The sequence below is a fragment of the Eleutherodactylus coqui genome, chromosome 1 (genome assembly GCF_035609145.1).
Source record: "Eleutherodactylus coqui strain aEleCoq1 chromosome 1, aEleCoq1.hap1, whole genome shotgun sequence".
Taxonomy (NCBI): domain Eukaryota; kingdom Metazoa; phylum Chordata; class Amphibia; order Anura; family Eleutherodactylidae; genus Eleutherodactylus; species Eleutherodactylus coqui.
This window is the reverse complement of record NC_089837.1, coordinates 449181968-449201491: the sequence shown is the minus strand read 5'-3', so window position 1 is coordinate 449201491 and position 19524 is coordinate 449181968. Positions and strand designations below refer to the sequence as shown.

The 19524-nt window shown below is 39.8% G+C and overlaps 1 protein-coding gene across 1 annotated transcript in view; it reads left to right on the top strand.

Annotated features, from left to right (window-relative positions):
• The first annotated feature begins 3114 nt into the window (after positions 1–3114).
• The window catches only part of PDX1 (pancreatic and duodenal homeobox 1), a 30909-nt gene continuing 14499 nt past the window's right edge, over positions 3115–19524 (top strand). Inside the window, exon 1 of the mRNA XM_066593496.1 lies at positions 3115–3523. Coding sequence (XP_066449593.1) covers positions 3115–3523 — 409 coding nt within the window. The remainder of the gene's footprint in view (positions 3524–19524) is intronic.

Genomic DNA, 19524 nt, shown 5'->3' with positions numbered 1-19524 from the left:
CATCAATAGAAAAAAGATTGTAAAAGTTCCAGAATACCCCTTTAATAATAATGACCATTGCCCCTCATGGCTCTGCTTCTATAATAATGCCACATTTTTGTAATAAAGCCCTATTGCCCCAAAAGCAATGATCGACCATTTACTAGTTCGCCGGTTGATCATTGTCCATTTTACATGGCCTGACGATCAGGTGAATCAACATTCAGGCAAACACAGTAAAACTTGATACTTAGGCGGTGTAAAAGGGTTTAAAGTACAATTTGGAGGCATGTCTAATGAATCTGATACATTTTAGGACAATTGGTACAAAACTATTATATTGTCAATGTGAAGATTATCTCTTTAACTTGCTGAATTGTGCTCCAATCTGCAGAATAATACTCATGTTTAAAGCTACCGTTATCTGATGAAAACATGAAATTACACAATATTTTTTGATGATTAATGACTTAATTGATTAACAAATACATGTCCCAGGTACATTATTACCACCAACAATTAATATCTTTTTGAATCCGGCCCGATAATTTTCCTTAAGGGTGTTGCTTGCCAATGTGGAAAGTGCCTACTAACACCATCTCGACTATTGAGGAAGCAGCACTTTCATGCATGACATGGACAGACCAATCCTGTGGCAGTACTGCCGAAAAAATGCACACTTGACAACAGATTCCCGCACATACTGTATTAAAGCTGATTGCTTAGCATCCCAGCAGGGGAACGTCCTATGATCAACTCACCAGTGGATCTTTCTAATAAAATTGGATTGAGGAAGAAGACAACCCCTTTAGAGCACCCCTTTGGATTCTGGACAAAATTCTGTCCTAGGAAGGGGCTATATTACCCATAGTTAAAGAATTCTCTGCCTCTTTCTCCAATCTATCAGTTCCGGGTCCTGTTTTTGGTCATACAAGATGTCCATCACAATTTTCTAACTACTTAATAAACAGTGTTCACTGCTTTCTGATTGGTCAGCAGTGATCACATGAGCAGCCCTGTCAAATCCAATACTTTAACACTACTAATGCACTGTGGGAATTACGTAGTCTGAAGATTGTGTCGGCCATCTTAGATGTGCAAAAACTAGACCCAGAACCAGTGGATCCAAAGGACAACAGATAAAAACAACTGCAGATAACATAGTCCTTCCCCCTTCGGTCCTGGGACAGAATTTTGTCATGAAAACAGAGAGTTGCTTTAATATTTCCAATACTTTGAATTGATCATATTTGACTGTTTAGGTTACAAAGATACAATAATCATCAGTCCCAAAGCTTATCATTGGTTGAGCTTATCTAAGGTGACCAGACGTCCTGATTTAGGCAGGACAGTATTGCTTTGGGACCTTGTGTCCCGCTTTCTCCAGGGTCGCAGGTGGGACAGCCATTTGTCCCGCTTTCAGGATGTCTATTACACTTTTGTCCCACTTTTTGGTTGTGGGGGTCACCATTAAAATGATTACCAGCCAGGGTGCTGCAGCTCCCCGGCTGGTAATCACTCAGCGGCGCTGCAGCCAGATGCACATACTGACGTCAGTGTGTGCTTCTGTAATCTTTCTCTCCCCCCCCCTCTCCTCCATAGGGGAAGAGTAGAAGGGAGGAGGCGCTGCTGCAGGCGCACATACTTCTGCTCGCAGCAGCACTGAGAAGATGAGAAGGTAAGTATATCGGTCTCAGGGGGGCTACTGTGGGAGGTCACTATTAAAGCTGGGGCCCATATAGGGAACACTATTAGCAATAGTGTCCCCTACATCAGCCCCAGTAGTAATAATAGTATTACTGGGGTCACTATGGGGGTCACTATTACTACTGAGGCCACTGTTGGGTCCAATAGTATTACTGGAGCTACTGTTGGGGGTCACTATTACTACAGAGGCCACTCTGGGGGGTCACCATTACTACTGGAGCTACTTCAGTGGTCACTATTACTACTGGAGCTACTGTTGGGGTTACTATTACTACTGAGGCCACTGTGGGGGACATTATTACTATTGAGGCCATTCTGCACATGGCAGTATACCTCAAGCTGACTTAGGGCATGTTTACATGTGGCGGACATTCTGTGGAATGTCCGCAGTGGAACTTTTCGCAACATTTCTGCATCTAAAAAACATTTTGACTGAAATTTCATACTATTCGGCGCTCCTCCTTACCTCCTCCGTAGGCTTCCTGCCATCAGCACTCCCCGGCTTTCAGCTCCAGTGGCCTGGTCTGTTGCGCCATTGCTAGTCAGGTGATGCTGGTCATGTGAGGCCACTACAGGCTGCTGGGAACCATTAGCCAGGGAACGCTGAAAGCAAGAAGCCTTCGGAGGAGGTGAGGGGGAGCGCCACATAGTATGAAATCAACTGCAGATACCCTGTTGATTTCCAGTCAAAATCCAGCCCAATGGTACGGATTTTGAATGCTTTTTGGATGTGGAAATGCTGCAGGATTTGCTCCCTGTCTTTTTTGAAATGGCCCTGTAGTTTTTATAACGACGGAGGTAAAATCATACGTTGTCATAAGCCCCGACCCTGATCACACCTCTCTGTCCCGCTTTGACCCTGGGAAAATCTGGTCACCTTACCTTAACACAAAAATTGTTAGGTCTATGGTAACTTAAGGAAAGTAGTTGTTAGATGACTGTACGTTTATCTTAGTGAGGCGCAAGACACCATTAAGGGAAGATCCAGTGATAAAGCCCCTATGTGTTATCTTCTATACAGATAGCCCTCCATATGCTGAAAGGTTTATCAGAAGGAAGCTACTACTGCAGAACACGTTAGCTCAAGATGCTGCCTTTAATCACTAATCGTCATGATAATCAGTTCACATTCACAATGTCATCCAATGCATTTGGCATCCAGGGCTAATGCACGACTCACCTGTGTGACATACAAGGGACAAATATAGGGAAATGGTTACTAAGAAAGAGTGAAACAGCTGCACTTATCTTACATAGAACACTCCCATCTGATGCCCTTTGCCAAATCACATGAGCCAAAGAGCAGCCAATGTAACTGTAGCACTGAGACCATTCCCTACAGGTAAAGCTCACCTGTCAGCTAGCAGTGCAAACTTCACAGAGGAGGACTTAACCAGCTCCTTATGTTTTCCTGATCCACTCACAGCCATGAACACGGATGAACAGTACTTCTCCACAGCCCATATTTACAAGGACTCTTGTGCATTTCAGAGGAGCCAGGGCCAGGAATATAGCCCAAGCCCCCCGGCATGTCTGTACATGGGAAGACAGCAGCCCTCTACCTACTCCAACTCAATGATAAGTTTGGATCCAGGAAGTCCCCCAGATATCTCACCGTATGAGGTGCCGCCTATAACAGAAGATCCAGTTGTGCCCCATCTTCACCATCATCATCACCACCACCATCACCACCCTGGGATTCCTCACTCCCAGCAGCAAACAATGCCTTATTCTGAGGACACAGAACCTGGACTCTTAGATGAACGAAGCAGAACCATTTTACCTTTTCCATGGATGAAATCCACCAAATCACATACCTGGAAAGGACAGTGGACAGGTGAGTGTCAGAATTTCTGATGTACAAGATCACATATGAGGTTATAGTGTGGTGGGATGGCAGGAAAGTGTAAAACCCAAAGTCCTACTATCCCACAATCAGTATATATATATATATATATATGTGTGTGTGTGTGTGTGTGTGTGTAACTGTTCATTAATACACTGTAATCCTGTACATGTTCAGTAAGTAGTAACATGGCAGTGCCCACAAATGCATTCTAAAACTGGGCATCTTCATAACTAGAGAAATTGCAATACCCACATCCTGGTCACAGTTAGTGGAACTACATATTCAGTAATCTACATCAAGTCGTACACACACACCAAGTTAGAAAACAAGACATGCATACAAATACACAATATGTGCATGCATAATAGGTAGCATAACATACAATACACATATAAGCCTACAGAACATATATAGTTATACATACAGTATGCACACGCATGTATATAAGGATGCAATACATACATATAAACATGCAAATACCAGTTGATAATATATGCATATACACACACATGGAAATCTTAATAAAGTAATAAATGGAAAGAGTGGACTACAATACCCAGAGAGGTTATCAAAATTGGGGTTATTTAGTTTGGAAGGAAGGTGGTTGAGGGGGGACCTAATAACTATGTATAATATATCGGGACAATACAGAGATCTCTCCCATCATCTGTTTATACCCAGGACTGTGACTATAACAAGAAGGCATCCTCTGCATCTAGAGGAAAGAACGTTTCTACACAACATAGTAGGGGTTCTTTTCTGTAAGAGCAGTGAGACTATGAATCTCTCTGCCTAAGGACATGGTATTGGTGAACTCACTAAAACATTTTAAGAGGGGCCCCGACACTTTTCTTGAAAAATACGATATTATATGTTATAATCATTAATAACTTCAGAAGGGTCGGTGATCCAGCTATTATTCTGATTGCCAGATTGGAGCCGGGAAGGATTTTTTTACCCTTAAATGAAAAAAAATTGCCTTCTACCTCATTGGGGTTTTTGCCTTCTTCTGGATAAACATTGAGGGGTAATAGGGTAATCTAGATGGACATGTGTCTGCATTAAAAACATATCTGTGTTACAAACATACACATATATACAAGTACGCTATAAATACAAGCAAAGAGAACTTACATACTAATGTACTGCATACAATGGGGGGATGGCTGCCCGTGGACTAGTTTTCCATCATTAAAAAGTTGCAAATTTGGCACACGAAGGTTTTTGTGCAAAAATATACAAAAATCTTATTGTTTTACGCTTTCCAAATTGGTGAGGAAAGGGGGTGTGGTTTATGTTGAATGAAGTTTTTAGATAGATTTAATATCTGTGACCTATTAAAAAGTCAAAACAATTAGTGCAAACTCAAGTGGGTGGTGCAAAAACTGACTACACAAATCTTGACGTATTACGATTTAACTAATTTATCACCAATATGAGACACGTGATAAATTTGTCACACAAAAAGGCAGTGCGGCCTTAAGCAAAATAACTTGAAAAAAAATGCACATAATTTCCCCCCAATATATGCATATAAGCATACAGAATAGAGATAGCTGCACACACATATACAAGTATATAATACATACATATATATATTAGCACATGGGACAAATATATGCAATATAAGCATACAGAACAAACACAGCTACAGGTACATTTACCAGTATACAATACACACACATATATATATAATCATATGAAAGAGATTTTACACACACACATATATATATATATATATATATATACACACACACACACACACACACACAAAATACAAGTATACAATACATATAAAAGAAACCAACGCACATGTACAATAAATATACTCATGTATGTACACAGATCAGAAGAATTAAGGAAACACAAACCACATATGTGATCTCCATGATCTCCAGCTTCTCTAGACTCTTTAAAGTCTGTTACCTGCTAAGTGTGAACCTGCTCCCATTTGCAAAGAGAACGTGGCGCCATTAGCAGACCTGCGAATTCTGGTGTTCTCTGGCAAATGCCAATCAAGCTCCATGGTGCCAGACCATGAACACAGATGCCACCACTGGCCGTCAGCCCTCATGCCACACTTATGGAGTCCATTTTAGTTAGTTAGGCCAGACACATGCAGACCATTAGCCTCTGGAGGTCATTTAGTAGACCTCCTGGCACAAAGGAGTAGATACTGTCTTGATTGTGGGTCGATTCCCTTCTATGGCGCTGTCCTCCTCTCCTCGTGTAATGGCCCATGTCCTGGTGTCTGCTCTACGCTCTTGAGACAGTACTAAGTTAAAACCAAACTTTTCTATGACGGCACACACCATATGGATGCATTATTATTTAGGAGCAGGACTACCTGTGCTACCTGAGTGGGCTCCAGGTAATGGCTTATGCCACCAGTTGTCTCAAGGACACTAGCAAAACTGCAGAAGAGGCACAAAGGATAAGGTGAGAGCAATTGTCTGTGGCCACCACCTGGGGATCCATTCCCTTTTTGGAAGGGGTCTTGCTGTTGCCTTTCCAGCGCAACTGTTGTCACCTTCATCTGCACCAAAGCAGGTGAAACTGATTGACAATCGCCTAACTGCTTCCTAACTGGACAGATTGATATCCTTGAAGTTGAAGGGATTTGGAGTTCTAGTATGATACTAAAGAGTTTCCTTAATTGCTTTGTGTAATGTAGTAAATGCAAACATTCACAAATATAAAGCACATTCCTAATTACACAGGCAATCACACATATGTAATCTATAAAAGTGAAAGCTTGTTTGTATATTTGTTTGTTTCTTCATAGGCTTCTACCTGCCTTGATGGATCCCAACCAAACATGGTACACAAACTCTTCATAATCCAACTGAACATACTTATTATAATATAGATGTCTACCTGGGCAATGCTGGGTATACAAGCAAGTATATACATAAAGCCTAGAATTCACATAATATACATTTATTACACACATATAACCACATGCATATAGTACATTCATATCGTACATACGTACATATTCACACACCGCCATCATTAGTCATTGTTTCCCAGTATAGAAGCAGCACCCAGGGCACTTGCAGGAAATGTTCAGGGTGACTGACAGCTATTGGAACAAACTCTCTCTATACAGAGGGTTCAGCTCCAGAACAATATTGCTCTATCTTGTTGTACAATGTTATCACAGGACCCATTATACACTTTTTGTCACACCTGCAAAGCAAATATTTTTTTAATCACGCTGTTCAAACATAGTTTGGAAAATGTATATTCTACTAATTTTCCTGTGATATATCCTCTGCCATACAACCCCGTCTACACAAAAGTGCTTTGAGCCTGTGCTATGGGGTCAGCAACCCAATCGGACATTCAAGAAATGAACAGAAAACGCACAATAACTAATAACAATGATTAAAGAGTGACATAAAGTAATTAATATCCAGCAATATATTAATATAATATATATAGAAAGATATACATTACTTTATGCAAAGGTGCTATATATATATATTTATGTAGCACCTTTGCATAAAGTAATGTACATCCTGATATATATATATATATATATATATGAATATATATATATATATATATACACACACATATATATATATATATATATATATATATATATATATACACACACACATATATATATATATATATATATATATAAATACACATATATATGTGGAAATATTTTTTAGCTGGATACGCAATACTTTATGCCAGTCATATATATATATATATATATATATATATATATATATATACACATATATGAAAACAGGGTTACTAAATGGTATCAGAGACTAGGTTTGAACATTCCAATCCACACACTGTAGTGTATAGTTACAAATGTCTTATACAATGAATGTCATAGATTAATTAATTAATATTATCCATTTCCTCCCATTATTGATCATTCTTGCCAGCTACCAGCTTTTTCTCGGCTCTTTATTAACTAATTTTTTTTTTAAGAATTCCAGGAAAATAGTTCTTCACTTATTTACTAATTAATGAATTACAATTTCCCAAATTAAAAGATAAATAATTATTTTGTAGCTAAATCTAGTTAGGGTGGTTTTCACATCTACGTCGGCTGTTCCGGTTTCCTGGTCCGTTCAGGAAGCAGAAAAGGGGAATCCCTGTGGCCGAACATCTCCGTCTCGAACAGCGCCGTATGGACCCGATTGGCTATAATGGGGTCCATTTGGTTTCCGCTCAGCTGCCCAGCCTTTAGCACTGCAAGCAGCACTTTTTCTTCCAGTATTTTGAGACAGATGTGTGGTGGAACCTACAACCGGAGGTTGCAACGCAGATGTGAAACCACCTTTACTCCACTGAGGCCTATGAAGTAGGCTTCATGTCACCCGTACCTTATGTTCCAAGGAAGTAATAGCATGAATTTCTCTTACTAATCTTATTAATTTATCATTTTATAATGTTACAGGAAATGAGGAACCACTGATCATCCTTGTAGTACTTAATAAATGAGACAATTAACTTGATTTGAGCCATGTAGTTGTAGGCTGAGGTAAGGGCGGCTGGACATGGAACAACTATTGTCCGAATAATCCCTCGATCGAGTGATTGTAAGCGAAACTTGTTCCGTGTAAACACAGCCACCAAGAGGGTGACAAGAGATATAAGAAGAAGAGATGTTCACTAGGCGCTAATCACTATGTGGCAGCTCACCCTAAAAATAGTCACTGGTTGATTAATTATCCTCTGGTCTAAAGAGGCAATTATTTGTCTTTTAACAATGAGCCAATAACTTTGCAGGGAGCCATGTGCTTCAGTGATCGCGAACATGAACTAGAAGGGAACAATAATTCTTCTATGCAAAAGAACAAGAACAGGCATTTCTGTGCTAACAACTCACTGTAGTGACTGTTTTAAGCAACTATTTGGACGATAGTTGCCCTGTATAGTCCCATCCTATAATAGCTTGTAGCTCATCATAGCTGGAAAGCCTTGTCCAGGATCCTATCTTCTTTTTTTTATTGGAAAGCATGACAGGAAGGCAACATACATGAGTATGTATGAAAAAAATGGACATTGCTAATGTAGGATTTACCACTAGCCACCGGAAAAAATTCTAAAATAGGTTAGATTCTAATGACAATTACTATGTCTATGGCCAGCTTAAGACAGCCTTTAAATTCGGAAGAACGTTTGGTAGGGAAGACCACTATTAGTTTTATATGTACAAATGTAGCAACAGTTAACTTGACATTTACCGTGTCACTTTGTACCAGTCATGTGAAAAGGGAAAAAGAATAGATAGATAGATAGATAGATAGATAGGTAGGTAGGTAGGTAGGTAGGTAGATAGATAGATAGATAGATAGGTAGGTAGGTAGATAGATAGATAGATAGATAGATAGATAGATAGATAGGTAGATAGATAGATAGATAGATAGATAGATAGATAGATAGATAGATAGATAGATAGATAGATAGATAGATAGATAGGTAGGTAGGTAGATAGATAGATAGATACATAGATAGATAGATAGATCGATAGATAGATAGATTCAATCAACAGGTGGCTTTTCTTTGTTGAGACATGTCATATTGTAGAAATTGTAAAAAATGTATTATCTACTTTTTCCATAAACTATCATCTCATGGAGACTGTAACCTTATTGTAGTTTTTACTCTTTGTACTTTCCTTATTTTTGTTCATTTTTTATTTCTTTGGTAGCTGATGAGATAAAACATATAAGAATAATTTATGATGAAGGTTTAATACTAAATCCAGTTTTGCTGTAGGCCATGTTCCTGTTATTTAAGACAAATTGATGACAGTGTCGCACGCTGCTTGAAAAATTAGTCACATCTTTAAATGTGTCTGGAAATGTGTGGTCATGTTTTACGCTCTCCACATACTAGAATGTGATTGAGATACATTTTACAACTTTTTAAAGATTTGCATTTCTTCAATCGGTAAAAAAAAAAAACTTCACTCCAATCAAACCCCGCCCCCTTTTCTGGAAGTGTAAAACAGCAAAAAGTAACAATTATTTGAGTAAAACTCCATTTGCACACAAATTTGTGACTTTTAGGTGTCAGAAAGCTAAGGCACAGCCCTTTGATCAATTCCATAGTATAGTGAATTCCCATCTCAACACATCAAATGTCTGATCAGACAAAATGAAAGGAAAATGTTCTGGTTCATGTTTTTGTAAATAACGTCTGCCCTGGCTCCAAATGACATTGGGTATATATTAACACATAGCAGATTAGTAGCAACTGAAATTCTGTTCCATACATCTGGATGGGCTGTTTTGCAGCAAGTATATGGATTTCTAGGATTCCTTTCATATACAAGGGACAGTCGTAGAAATCTACAACAAGTAATTTGGACCTCATCAGACACTGGAAGCACATACATGATTTGGATGAAGTGTACGTATATACAAACAGAATCAATCACGCTCATCTAATATTACAATAAGGAAACATAGAACATAGGGTATTATACACAGGCAATGGAAAAAAGGGAATCCAGCATCCAGTGGAAGTGTAACAAAATGTCCAAAAAGTGTAAAAATCCATGAACAACATAGACAAGGCCCACTTATGTGATTCGGGCGGTCAAGGACCAATAACGATAATATTAGATGAAGTACTGTACATGTTTAATTAAGAGAAAATTATGCGGGTGTTCTTTGTGATGGAGACGTCCTCTTATAGGGCACATTGGGAGAGCGCTAATAATAAATGTGTCTACATTTCAGATTAGTGAAAGCATTTTTGATACTTTTTCCCTGCACATATTTGTATTTATTTTAATATTTCACATATATAGTATTAATAATGATGATATGTAGCTGCAATGCTAAAACAAAAACATATTTGTATTTGGAATTAATATTGTACCTCTATCTCACTATATATAATCCATCAAATAAAGAGGTTTAAACTGTCCGCAGTACGGACGTAGCAAACGGTAATTTGACGTGTCAAGTATAAGCTATAATGTTGGTAATCAAGTGCGTCTGTCATGCTAACGTTTGCTACATCTCGCATTATCGGTTACAAAATATGATAAAAAATATTCCATTTATGAAGCATCACTGCCTGGTGATAATACCAGGATGAGCTGATAGTTTTCATGGAAGTTTCTGGAATCAGTAGGAACATTATAGAACACGTTTTGATTGAATGTTGTTATCATGAACATGTAGCGTATATTAGAGAATCCAACTGACAACTCAAATCTTTGTGATGAAAACTAAAAATTAAGTTATTTTTGAAAAGATATTACATCAGATACTTTGACATTTGTGATTAAACAAATGGCTCAGCTCAAGCTCGTGTTTTTTTTTCGGCGGATCCCATTTGAAAAAAACGGAAATCAATATGATTCCGTCCATCGTTTCTTTTTGTTTTAGGTTTTTATTAGTCTCCCATTGACTACAATGTAAAAAAAATAGATCTTTGTTCCTTTTTTTTTAACTGTGTCCATTTGCGCTTTTGTTTCGGATATAGTGGAGTGAAGGGCGACTGGTTCTGAGTCGGAATACAGAAGAGGGGTAGATGGTGAGACTTAGATTAGAGAATATTGTAGGCCTCCTGAAATTATGTGTTTTAGTGCATGCTTTAAACTGAGTTTTGGTGATTACCCTGATTGTCCGTGTAATGTAGTGCGGAGAACTGATGGCTACAGTATATAGATGGCTGAATGTTGATATTATTAGTACATAACACAATAATATTTAAGGTTGCATTTGATATATAGAAAAACAAGACGATTGCCTGGTGCGGCAGCAATGTGATGGCGGCACGGCAAGAGAGTGTTATTTATAAATATGCCCCCTACAACAATTATCAACCTTCCTGAAGATAGTAATGTACAGACCATGTGTATGCATAATACAGCAATTAAAGCATCTGTAGATTCAACAAGACATGAAGAGAACATGCAAGAAACTATATGACATAGCACAGAAACACATCATACACAACTCTGATATAAGGCACCTACAGTACCTTGATTATTAATCCCTAATCCCATGAGCTAGAGAAAACAAAAAGACAACATTCTTTGTAGGTTTCTGGAATATAGAACCAGCGTTATATCACTCCTCAGTTCCTTTGTACCTTCTATTCCATATTACACTTCATGTAAACTCTCCTTTCCAATTTCATAATGCAATTGATTTTTGGTATCATGCCTGGAAGGATTAGTTGTAGCTACTGCATCACAATCAATTTTCTGACCTAGGATGACTGTCTAAGGGCACCTAATGTGATTTTTTTGCTTCTTGTTATTGTTATTGTGTTGTACTACTACAGCTTGATACAGTAACTGTCTATTTGTATCCAGTGGAAAGAAAGAGTGTTATAAATGGATACAAATGCCGATCCAAGTCACCATCAACTGTATAGAGAGTATGAAGCCTCTTGTACATACATGAACCTTGTACAGCTACTCACATAGTTCGATGCCTCCATATGGCACAGCATTCTGTAATATGGCACCCAATGATGTGTGGGTCTTCTTTTCTCCGTAATATCAGTGTGGGCCTCTAGTCTATAGGCACTGTACTATGGATCCATACCACACAGATCTGTAACACTGCTGTGCCTATGGTCACTTCCACTCTACTTTCCTTTTTTTATTTCTGTTCTACTGATCTAAACTGATTGAACAATACAAATAGTACATGAAATAACACTACTTTGCATCAGCTTTTTGGCACTGATGAGGGGCCAGCACAGTGCAGGTTTATGTTATTTACTGCTTTGCTTTTCAGGGATTCATGTTTGATGTTGTAGGTGATGTATTCTCACTGACATTCTACAAACTGATCAGTTTACATAGAACTAAGACAACTTTTTGTGAACTCTGTAACTTTAAATGCACAACATATATTAAAAAGAGTACATGAATACGTGTACAATATGTATGATCACTGTTAAAAATCAATATGGGCGCGTTCAAATTTTTAACCCTGTTTGTCTTTATGTGGGGAAGGGATTGGAAAAAAAAATTCACATTAGTTATTATTTACTGTATATTAGTTTTCTGGTTCAAAGGACCCCTTGATGATCTATGAAGTAACTACGGTATATGTTATGGCAGCCCAGGGCCTAGACAAGTCTGCAGCTCTGCCATACATTCAAGCCATACATTTAAAGATAAGTACTGTGCTTGCACGGGTATTGCAGCATATTACACAAGTTTTAAAGCAATCGCTTGTTTAAATTCCCTACTGGGGCTAAAAAAAATAAAAAATGAAATAGTAAATATAATGAAATTTTTAAAAGCAGTTAAAAATATTTCAAATGCAAAACCCTTTTCACATAAAAAAATAATTCCTTACTGGTCTAACTATTAAAATATTGCTATATTTGTCTCTGACAGCAAACGGTATACGCTAAAAAATACAATGTTGTATTGTCTTTATTTGGGCATTCCGTCTCACAAAAAATAAATGTAAAGCTACGTTATAGCAGCCCAGGGCCTAGAAAAGGCTCTTAGGTCTGGCATACATTCAAACCATACATTCAATTATAAGTACAATATACTGCAATACAGAGTTTTGCAGTATATTGTACAAGTTATAAAGCAATAGCTTGTTAGACCCTTAGTGGGATGAAAAACACTTCTGTAAAAAAGACTAAAATTTGGTTTTAATATTTTTTGACAATTTTTAAAGATGTATTAAAAGGTAAAAAAAAACATCTTTTTTCACATAAAAAATAACTCACTAAAAGTTAGAACTATAACAATATTGCTTTATTTATCCCACACAGCAAAGATGTAAAAAAAAACCTACGGCAAAATTGTATTTATCAAGGCATCCCAACTCCTCAAAAATGGAACAAAAAGTTATCATAAAGACATTTTTTTAGTTAAAGGCTTTTTATTTTTCAAAAGTAAGAAAACATAAAAAATATATAAAAATTTTATATCACTGTGATTATACGGATCCGCAGAACAAAGATAACATGTCATTTGTACAGTGTCATGAATGCAGTAAAAGCAAAACCCCAAAACAAAAGTTTTTCAATACAGTATTTGGTACAGTAGGTGTTCCCATTAAAACTACAGTTAGTCTTAAAAAAAAAAAAAACTTTGACAAATAAAACAAATATGTTGTGGATTTAGAAAGGTGGGGATGAAAAAAAGAAAAAACGAAAAAGTGGCAGGTCTTCAAAGGCTTAAGGAAAAAAATTGAAAGACAAAACTGTTTTTTGGAGCAGAAAGAGTCATGTTCTGCCCAACATACAGGGTCACATGTCTGGGATTAACTAGTATAACCCTAGGCTTCTGACTGCTTTTTTTTCACAATGAGAATTACTGTAAAAGAGGATGGTTCGATGCAACAATTAGTAGATTATTGATTCATACATGGCAAGCGAGGTGTACAAAGCAAGCTATGGCAGTGCACTGAGACTATACGGCTTCCCGGTGCTGGGCCACAAGGACTGATGGTGCACTGCCGTACCTGGCTCCATCAGAATCTGTATGTATGTGGATATTCTTGCCTAGGTGAAATGCTTCTAGAGGAGAATACGGCAGTATATATGACATCCAATGAAACGTGTCATCATTTTTTTTCATTTGAGGCATATGGAGGTAGCTAATACAGAGCCAGGCCATGTGCATGAGCCCTTAGAAGTGTTAGGTTTGGGTTTTTATGGCAATCATTAGAGAGAAGATTCTGAAAAACTCATGCTGGGTTCACACAGGTGGATTTGCTGCAGAAATTCCAGATTGTCAAAAATCTCGTCCACATGGGATGGCAAATCCATCGCAGCAAAGCCGTCAGAAGTCGCTCTGCGGCACAGAATCCCCGGGCGCAGCATGTTTTTTTTTTCTCCGTTGCGGCTGAAGAGAAATATGATTAATATAACGTATTAAAACCCACAGTTCATCCTTGAAGGGTTAACACTCTGTTATTAATGGCACAGTGTCTTGGTAACAAAGCACTTGAACTCCACATTGTTAAGTAGGCTTGCATACTTGTAATATTGGCTCAGTCTGCAACGGCGAGCAATGTCAATTTACTACATAGTCGAAATCTTTCAACTTGTACCATACCATATAACAGCTTGGTGGCTTAATTAGCCTCATACCTAGCAGTGTGCACATATTATATGAGGACTAGCCTCACTTACAGTTGCATTGCATGAGAATTGAAACTACTACTGACTCAGGCTTCTCCCAAGTCAGGATGGCAACTCTCTGTCTCCCCCAGGTTGTTGCTGTGACACACCTGCCTCCTCCCTCCTGGTAGCAAGCAATCTTTGGGTCTTTTGGTGAGCGCTCTCTGTGTCTCATATCCAGGGATCCAGGCTCCCGTTGTCCTTTCCAGTCTCTCTGCAGCAGCAGCTCCTTTGCAGACTGCTGTACCTTTACTGACAGCACTCCCATTAGAACTTCCACTCACTATAACAATCCCTCTGTCACCCATCGGAGACCCATGATGTGAATACTGGGTCTCGATGGGTTGTCATAGCAACTGCAGACTTGAATATAGCCTTCGGGTCTGCCAGCTATGGTGGCCTATAATGCTCAGCCTCTGGCCATTGAAATATAGTAGTGTATTAGATGAATGCTAGAATATGGTGATATTCAAGTCCCCTGCACTACATTTTTTCTGTGTGTTGTGGGCTAATGCTTTCCCTCTGAAAGGTCCCTTATTAGCCCTGTGGTTTTTACAGGTACGGCATGTTATAAAATGTGCTTCACATGTAAAAGCCGAAAACTGCATAACAAAACCTCAAAAATCAGTAGTAAAAGCAGTAAAACCTGCAAAAAGAAGTGACATTTTTTCTGCAATGCAGATTAGAAGTTGTAATTTGCTCGGTGTGGATTCCTATTCAAATGAATGAGACATGGATTTGATGAAGAATCAGGGCTTATTCACCTAAAGGAATCTGTGCAGCTAACTTACATGCGCAAAAAAAATGTGACTATTAGAACCAATAGTTTCCTATGGAAACATTCAGATGAAGGAATTTTAGGTGCAGAAAAAAAAAATCGCACCTAAAAAGATAGGACACCAGGCCTTGTTTATATGAGCATGTTTATGTGCGTACATAGGTGCACACAAAACCGCGCGTCCACAATTGTGCAAAAACACGCGTGAACACAGGTCCGTGCCAATTGCCTTCAATGGGGTCGCCGCTGCTGTCAGCGGCGCAATTAAAAGCAGTGGGCCGTCGGCAACCCCTGCAGTGATTTTTCAGGGAAATATAAGCCCTTCCCTGAAAAATCATCCCTGGTTTGTGTAAAAAATAAAAAAAACATATACTCACCTCTCAGCTGCGTCTAGCCGCTTGAGTCCCCGGCAGTGTAGTGAAGTTCTTTCAGCAGGCGGGGATTTAAAATCCCTGCTGGTGAAAGGGCTGTATTTGATTGGCTGAGCGCTCAGCCATTTTACAGGCAGCGCTCAGCCATTCATTGAATTCAATTTTTTTACACTTTTTACACAAACTGGGAATGATTTTCAGGGAAGGGCTTATATTTAAAACCCTTCCCCGAAAATCACTGCAGGGGTTGCCAGCAGCCCATTGCTTTCAATGGGGCCGCTGGCAGCAGTGGTCCCATGTCACAGCTGTGGCAGGGAATTCTTTACTCCCCATGGGGAGTCCCCTTGTCACTAAACTCTGTGACAGTGCTGTTGCAGTGTTCAGTGACAAGGGGATTCCCCGCTGGGAATATTGACACGCACCATGGACCTATATGTGCATGCATGTCCTATGTTTTGCAGGTACGTGCGTTTGCATGCCTGTAAAACACGGACTTGTGAACACACCATAGGGAACCAATGCTGCTAAATAGATGCGTGGTTTTGTGTGCACTTATGTACGCACAGAAACATGCTCGTGTGAATGAGGCCTCATTGACTGAAATTCCCTGCTGCCAAAAATATAGGTCTTGTCCACAGACTCCTGTGGGGAGGGAGATTAGCAACGCCAGCTAAACCCAGAAGCACTGTGTCCCTCCCCGCAGGGATGAAGGGAACCCCGGGGGAGATGAAGAGAAGCCCCAGGGGTTCCCTTCATCACTGTGATGAAGCTAACCCCCGTTAAGATGAAGGGAACCCCTGGGGAGATGAAGGTAAGCCCCGCCAAGGGGATGAAGGGAGACCCCAGCAGGAATTCCCCGCCGGGGACTAACAGGAGGTTACATTGGGACTTTTAAAAAGTGAAAACCTGCTGTTCAGAGGAACTTTGGGGCTGCTGCCGTGACCTCTCTCTTGTCTCCGAACTCCCTAACAGCAGTGCATTTTTTCTGTCGCTTATGAGTCATCTGTTCAGACGATTTTCAGCAGATAGAATTGCGATTTTTTTGCTTTCTTCGTTAGCTGCGTGGATTCCATGTAAACGAGCCCTTCGTGTGGATTCCATGCAGATTCTGTGTCACATCAGCATGAATTACTTCCCCATGAACAAAGTCTTTACATTCCACCAGTATACATTGTATCCAGCAATTATTACTTACTATTTCGCAATTTTGATCACTTTACAGATTTACTTAGACGTTCATTTCACATGAGGACTTAATGCCTTGGTCTAAAGTGAGCCTAAGGCAGACTTCACGTGGACATATTTGTGCCGAGAACTGCAAGTGGCATTACCGTGCACAATACGCAGAGACTAGAACCCATTGATGTCAGTCAGTTCGTTCTCATTAATGATTTTGTTGCGCACAAAAAAGTAGCACCTGCTTTTGCCCTTTTGTGCACCAAAAGACCCCATAGAAATCTATGAAAGGTGAGCAAATGCGCAACACACTGCGCAATTCTGTGAAAGATAGAACACATCTAGATCTCATTAGGCAGATAAACAGGCCCTGCATGTGCAAAATCACACAGTACTCCATGCTGATATGCCAGCAAATCAACCTCGTTCACTGCTCAAATACACTGCACTGAGGTGAGCGTATTTGCGCGTATGCTCCTCTGAAGTTGCCCTAATTTTCATAAATTAATTTTTGACACTGAAAAGGAAAGCTACGCCAGCTACTAGAGAGCATATATTTCTGCTATAATTTACACCATATTCTGGCACAATTCATATTAAATCTGATGGACCCTTGCAGCACAGCCTCCTACGACAAAACTCCACCCACTTTTTAAAAAATCAAAAATAGCCGCAAATGTGAAACTATTTTTTCACCAACAAACAGGCATATGTTACACGATAAATTACCCCATCTCAGGTTTTCTTCTTTGTCTGTTCACACAGAAAGATAATTGAACATGAAGGTGTACTGTGTAAATGTGTCTTTTGTTCCGAAAGTGAAAGGGGAGTAAGACATTGCCAGAAACCTCTGGCAGCCGCCTATCTTCCCTACAGAATTGGGTATATTGAAATCCAAAAGTTTTACTTTCCAATAGCATCTACTGTAAGGAAAATCAGGACACTCCTGTACACATTAGATGGTTGGTTCAGCTGAAATTGTTGGGGCTCAAAAGAGAGAGGGAATGGGGAGTCCGGGAAGCTGCGCTGTATCCCTATGAACTTGGCACGCACACACAGTATGACTCTTTTCAGCCATCTCTGTGCATGCTCTTCCATAGAGATGAATGTGAAATCGCGCACACAGAGTTAATTTTGCGGAAACACAATGCAGGAATGGGGCACCTGGAGAGTATGAAATACAGCTCCCCGGGGTGTCCCCACTCACTCATCTTTAGCCCCATAGTGCAGTTTATGGGACTCAAAGGTGATGACAGGTTCCCTTTAATCTAAAGTGTATTGCCACCTTGGTACTACAAAGGGCATACCTGCACCCCAACTGCTGCTCTGCAAAGTAAACTACTGGGCTACAGGAATATTCTTGTGTAGGTCCTATACTTGCAAAATTCTTGGCTAATTGTTACATCCAGCAGCCTGCTGTTTTGGATAAAGTTGTATACAGGTTGTAGCAACCTGGGGGTTACTCGCTCTCTGGGATCGCCATCTTCTCCCTTCAAGATGGTTGGCACCACATGCATAAAGTCTCAGGACTACCGGATTACTTCAAATTCTGTCTTCCATCGGTTTTATTTCACACACAGCAAACATGTACTGGAACATCACACAATTTCAGGGTTCACAGCCTGCAGTGTCTCTTTCACTATCCCCATTCTGAGGTATCCAGAGGGCGTCCTCCGATGTCAGAGACATGACAGGCCCTAGTGTGGTCTGCGCCGGACCTCAGACTCCCAATTCCTGATGCTGCCATCACAGCCTTTTATTCTGGCTTTCAGCCAACTTCTCACTGAATTTTGGCAGGAACTGATATTTTCATCTTACTTCCTGCTACACCCACAGGTGTACTCTCTCATTCCTAGTACTTGAATGCCTGTCTACAGTCCCCTACAGGCCATTCTATGTACTGCCCTTCTACAAGGTATATTGACTTGAATAGAAGCTTCATACACCATAGCAATCTAGCAGGAGCAAAATGTGTCCCCTTCCTGTTATTTCTCCATATCACTATGCTACTCTGTGCTTCAAGAACAAAAGGGACTTGTGGGACTGCTTTTGCTTTCCCCATTTACTAAGATGGAGTTCCCTGTGGAGAAGGAAGCTTGTGTAGGTTCATAATACCTATGAAGAAGAAAGATGGGTAACTGAATTTACATCTCCATTTCTCCACAAAATCCAGAAACATCCTCCTTGACTGTTTCCATGATATGTATGCACTCGTGCATACAAATTGGTCTCTTAATAAAGTACAGTAGAAAATTTCCTAAATCATTTGTGCTGCTGTAACAGTAAATATAATTAAGGGCTCCTGTCCACGGGCATTGCGAAATCCCATGGCGAATCTCCGACGTGAGAGCCGCCGCTGGCAGACGAATCTCCGCGGTGAGCCTATGTGACAGATAGGCTCATAGCGGAGAATCGCGGCAATTCGCAGCATGCTGCGAATTGCCGGCCATGAGCAGAAAATCGCAATGATTCTCCACTTGTGGACAGGGGGGCTGCAATTTCCATAGCAATGCTATGGAAAGGGTACATTGTGTTCCCCGCAATTCAAAAACGTCCGT